Below are 5048 nucleotides of genomic sequence, written 5' to 3' on the forward strand. Positions count from 1 at the left end.
TTTACCTGAGATATATGCTACTTTTGTATATTTGTATATTCCCCAGCGATCTCCATGTTCTATGTTACCAATTATGAGGACTACTATGGGTATTTCCGTCCTTTATTCCTCTTGCGACGGAGACCAGTCATGTATCGATTTACTTGATTCCGTTGAGACATGATGATAGATCATTTGGTGCGGGAACGAATCTGAGGACGAGGGCACCGTTGATCTGATAAGTGGACGTATGACCGGCTTCGTTCAGGGGAGAGGAACGAATGATTGAGGTGCAGAGGAAGTCATGGAAACTGGATGTGACTTGGCATGAGAGCCTTACCGAAGGTTTTTCATGCAAGTCTGGGTGGTACAGTCACAATCAGGGGTTGATCATCTCGTCCGAGTTGGAGAGGCCGCAGCAGCCAACTCCCGTTGGGGGCTCCACAATAGCCCTACTACTTGCTAGTAGTCATTGTATGTACCGTACCCGATGTACAGGGGACAACAACAACAGTGACACCCGCGAAACAGCTCAAACAAAACAAAGAGAGAAAACAAAATAACTAGCAAAAATAAAATAAATAAATGAAAAACATTTGTGGAGACAGGGGAACAATATAGCTGTTCTTGATAATTTAAACCCATGCCATCTCTACTCCATAGCAGCTCCGAGAACGCGCCAGTAGCTAAATGAAATGGAACTAACGATTCAGTTCCTGAAACATGCTTCGTGCAGCACTCGCGCTGCACGTAAATTAATCGGACTAAAATTTAAGGGCTGAGACGGTCGTTAGGCTACCATGAGAAAAGAAAGGCACCATACGGGTTAACGTTGAACTCGAGCAAGCATCACTGTGAATTTCTTTTTCTTCTCTCTCTCTCTCTCTCTCTCTCGATTTATCGTAGATTACTATGATCCGAACGTCTGTATTCTTAGGAAGGAAAGGAGGAAATGTGATTGATCGCAACCAGACGCCAGAAAAATTAGGATGAGGAAGGTTGGGAGGAGTATGTGTCAAGTTGGTCAAGAATGTATCTCTTTTTTAATTTTCTTTTTCCCCCCTTAACTTAAAGAAAGTAACTGTGAGTAATCCGAACGGTTTCGCGACTCTACTAAAACTCGGGATATTTATAGTAGCTCCCGCGTGAGATTAAGGCTCATTTGCTAGATTAAAAAAGCAAATAAAATCAAATCGCAGCACCAATTCCAGATTAAATTTAGTCTTACTGTCTTTCCCTCCTGTCAATTTCCTGCCCCCCGTGACTTGGGGGCATGTGATCTGGGTGGCCTGCTTTTTCGTCTGTTGTTTTTCGACCTTCCCTTCCTTTCCCTTTCTCTCCCTCCACCTTTCATCGAGCATTTACCACTGCACTGTGATTACTCTCCTGTGCAGTTTCGTTGCCTATAGCGCAGCGCCCGCCGAGCTCCTGACCCATCCATTCCAACCCCTTTTCCGTCCCTCGACTTAAACACCAAGATGGCTGATCAGCAGGAGAAGGCTGCTACGGCTGTCCCTCAAACCCAGCCTCCTACCCAAGCTGCCGAGACCACAACCCAAACAACCGCAACCCCAGTTCCAGAGGTCCAAGCAGAACAGACGCAACCCACGGAGTCTGGTCCGAGCGCCGCCGCCGACACTACAACTGAGCAACCCACCAACCCACCTGCCGCAGAAGCTCCGAAGGAGAACGCAGCTCCAGCTCCAGCCCCGGCCCCGGCCCCGGAGGATGCGCCAGCGGAACCTGCGCCCGCACAGGAGCAGCAGGAAGAGGAGAAGCCTGCAGACAATAAGCCCGAGTATCTGGCCAAGAACCCTGCTTTGAGTGAGCTCTTTGAGCGTCTGCCTACTGTGCTCTCCAACAGTGGTCATGATGAAATGTGGGGTGTCCCCCTCAGGGATTCCAGCGATATTCCGACGGTCAACGTTCTGATCAAATTCCTTCGTGCTAACGAGGGAAATGTAAAGCTGGCTGAGGATCAGCTCACCAAGGCGTTGCAGTGGCGCAAGCAGACCAATCCCACAGCATTGGTTGAGGGCCGCTACAGCGCCAAAAAGTTTGGCGGATTGGGATACTTGAGCACGTACAAGGATGCCGACGGCAAGGAAACCATTATCACCTGGAACATTTATGGAGGCGTCAAGGATCTTAGTACAACGTTTGGAAATGTGGATGAGTAAGTCAACGTCCCCCAGTGAAATCGGGTACATCATCATCTCTGACGGCATGTAGGTTCATCAACTGGCGTGTTGCACTCATGGAGCTTGCCGTCAAAGACTTGAAGATGGACCAAGCTACGTCGGTTATCGACTACGAAGGCGAGGATCCTTATCAGATGATTCAGGTTCATGACTACCTCAACGTCAGCTTCTTGCGCATGAACCCCAGCGTCAAGGCCGCTACAAAGAAGACCATTGACGTGTTCGCCACGGCCTACCCAGAGCTGCTCCGAGAGAAGTTCTTCGTCAATGTCCCCTCTATCATGGGTTGGATGTTCGCGGCCATCAAGGTCTTCTTGAGCAAGAACACCACCCGCAAGTTCCACCCTATTTCCAACGGCGCCAATTTGGCACGGGAGTTCCCGCCTGCCGTCAAGGAACAGTTCCCCAAGGTCTACGGTGGAAGCGCTCCTGCTCTGCACGAGGGCGCCCGTACGGTGGCCCTTGAGGAGGACACCGAGCCAGCTCCTGCCCCCGCTGCTGCCGCGGAACCTACCGAGAACGCCAAGCCAGAGCCAGAAGCCCCCAAGCAGGAACCGGCCGCGGAGGCCCCCAAGGAGGAAGCTCCCAAGGAAGACCTGGTGGAGGCCCCCAAGGAGGAACCCAAGCAGCCAGCTGCCGAAGAGCCGGCCAAGACTGACACGGCTGTTACGACCCAGGAGACAGTGGCTCCCACTGAAGCCAAATAGATGCAACGACTTTGTTTCTTTGATGTTCTGGCCGAGCCAGCTGCTTTTGATGGTAATGGTAGGGTTAATTGGTGGAGAAGAATGCGTAGAGTGGTTTGCCATGCTTGATTTGGGTCTGAAATTTTTGATACCTCGGAAAGTTTGTGTTTATGTCCACAAGAGCCTGTTTGTTCTGAATCACTTAGTTAATTAGAATAGTAATTATTAATAATAGTCCAGAAGCAACGAAGGTGATTGTTTTGTCATTGAAGTATACAAGCACCTCGTACGGAGGAAAGCGTAGGCGGTGGGGGGAACATCGTAACACCGAGACCCATACCTAGTAATTCCGCTCACTTTCTTCATACCTCCGAAGCTCATCCTAAGCTGTCAGGGACCACAAGCTGATAACCGCTCGCGTGCTGTACACGGCAGTCATACTTCTGGTTGTTTTAACCAGAATGCCCCTCACTCTCACCAAATCTTCTCAGTTCATGCGATAATTCGATCACGCTCTAGAATCGCAGACGACTCCCAAACTTCCATTAATTAGAGTCTGGCCTTGTCATTCACGCGCCTACCATCAATCCGTCAGACCAGCAGCTCCAGACAACTCACAATGTCCGTGTGGAACCCCGATAATATCCGCGACGTGGCCGAGTCCGTCGGCATCGTCAACCTCAACAACGATGTAACCGAGAACCTTGCCCGCGACGTTGAATATCGTATCGCTCAGGTGCTTGAAGAAGCCCTCAAGTTCATGCGCCACAGCCGCCGCACTCTCCTCACTACACAGGACATAGCGCAAGCTCTGCGCGTGCTCGATGTGGAGCCGCTGTATGGATATGAGTCCACAAGGCCGCTGCGGTTCGGGGAAGCCTCGCTGGGACCAGGGCAACCGTTATTCTACGTGGAGGATGAGGAGGTGGATTTTGAGAAATTGATTAATGCACCGTTGCCGAAGGTGCCGAGGGAGATCTCTTTCACTGGTATTGGCGTCTTCTGCTAAGGTGTGTGGATGTTTTACTGACTTTTCGCTAGCACACTGGTTGGCCGTTGAAGGCGTACAGCCGTCGATCCCTCAGAACCCTACCTCGGCGGACTCGAGAAACCTGGAATTAATGTCCAAGGGCCCTAATGCAAACTCTACCCTGGCGGCAATGAGCGGTAGTGGGAATGTTGCCGTTAAGCCGTTGGTCAAGCATGTGCTATCGAAGGAACTACAATTGTACTTTGAAAAGGTCTGCAGCGCCTTCCTGGACGAGTCTAGCGAGGAGTACAGAACGTCGGCCTATTCGAGCCTGAGGGAAGACCCAGGACTTCACCAACTCGTGCCGTATTTTGTGCAATTCATTTCTGAAAAGGTCACCCATGGCCTGAAAGACATCTTCGTCCTGACCCAGGTGATGCGCATGGCGGAGGCTCTAGTGCAGAATAAATCGCTCTACGTAGATCCCTATGTGAGTTTGCTTTCAATTTTTACCGTGTGTACGGGCTTTCTAATGTGTGGACGCCTTAGGTTGCATCTCTTGTTCCTCCCATCCTGACCAGTCTGATTGGTCGGCAGCTTGGAGGCAATGCGGACCTGTCCGAACAGTTTTCCCTCCGTGAGCTGGCCGCATCTCTTCTGGGCCTCATTGCCAAAAAGTACTCCCACTCCTCACACACGCTCAAGCCACGGTTAGCTCGGTCGTGCCTGAAGACGTTCCTGGACCCCTCGAAGCCGTTCGGGGCGCACTACGGAGCCATCATTGGTCTCCAGGCGGTTGGGGGAGCGGAGGCCGTGCGGGTTCTGATCCTGCCTAACCTACCGACCTACGGAGCCCTACTGAAAGACGGCATGGCGGAAGAGAATCCACGACGGCCCGAAGCAGAGAAAGTGCTCGCCGTGCTATTTGGGGTCCTCGGCACTTTGCGCGAGGGACGCACGGCACTTGCCAATGGGCATAATGGCGTCGTCACCGAGGATTTACGCGGGCGCCTAAATGGCAAAGTGGGAGAATTTCTCGCAGCCAAGATCAGCGAAGCGGGGGAGGTTGACCTGGTGCATGCGATCTTGGAATTGTAAATTTTGAAGCCCCCTCTTTGTTATCATCTTCCCTTTTTTTTTTTTTTTTTTTTTTTTTTTTTTTTTTTTTTTTTTTTTTTTTTTTTTTTTTTTTTTTTTTTTTTTTTTTTTTTT

At 50.7% G+C, this 5048-nt stretch overlaps 2 protein-coding genes across 2 annotated transcripts; both read left to right on the plus strand.

Annotated features, from left to right (window-relative positions):
* Positions 1 to 1168: 1168 nt before the first annotated feature.
* Positions 1169 to 3123, plus strand: sfh5 (CRAL/TRIO domain protein). The gene is made up of 2 exons (XM_032082681.1): positions 1169 to 2155; positions 2212 to 3123. The coding sequence occupies exons 1-2, from the start codon at positions 1458 to 1460 to the stop codon at positions 2885 to 2887; spliced, it is 1374 nt and encodes a 457-aa protein (XP_031938695.1). The 5' UTR covers positions 1169 to 1457; the 3' UTR covers positions 2888 to 3123.
* A 41-nt stretch (positions 3124 to 3164) lies between these two features.
* Positions 3165 to 4990, plus strand: BDV37DRAFT_254900 (TATA-binding protein-associated factor TAF6). Its single transcript, XM_032082682.1, has 3 exons — positions 3165 to 3855; positions 3908 to 4326; positions 4386 to 4990. The coding sequence occupies exons 1-3, from the start codon at positions 3486 to 3488 to the stop codon at positions 4932 to 4934; spliced, it is 1338 nt and encodes a 445-aa protein (XP_031938696.1). The 5' UTR covers positions 3165 to 3485; the 3' UTR covers positions 4935 to 4990.
* The last annotated feature ends 58 nt before the right edge of the window (positions 4991 to 5048 follow it).

Source organism: Aspergillus pseudonomiae, assembly GCF_009193645.1.
Source record: "Aspergillus pseudonomiae strain CBS 119388 unplaced genomic scaffold BDV37scaffold_64, whole genome shotgun sequence".
In the NCBI taxonomy this organism is placed as follows: Eukaryota; Fungi; Ascomycota; class Eurotiomycetes; order Eurotiales; family Aspergillaceae; genus Aspergillus; species Aspergillus pseudonomiae.

What these genes read in the sequence shown, in the direction of transcription:
- sfh5 (XM_032082681.1), top strand. Translation starts at nt 1,458, where the DNA reads ATGGCTGATCAGCAGGAGAAGGCTGCTACGGCTGTCCCTCAAACCCAG. An exon ending in ACGTTTGGAAATGTGGATGA is followed by an intron (nt 2,156 to 2,211) that starts GTAAGTCAACGT and finishes GACGGCATGTAG; the next exon opens with GTTCATCAACTGGCGTGTTG.
- BDV37DRAFT_254900 (XM_032082682.1), top strand. Translation starts at nt 3,486, where the DNA reads ATGTCCGTGTGGAACCCCGATAATATCCGCGACGTGGCCGAGTCCGTC. An exon ending in GAGGGAGATCTCTTTCACTG is followed by an intron (nt 3,856 to 3,907) that starts GTATTGGCGTCT and finishes ACTTTTCGCTAG; the next exon opens with CACACTGGTTGGCCGTTGAA. An exon ending in CGCTCTACGTAGATCCCTAT is followed by an intron (nt 4,327 to 4,385) that starts GTGAGTTTGCTT and finishes TGGACGCCTTAG; the next exon opens with GTTGCATCTCTTGTTCCTCC.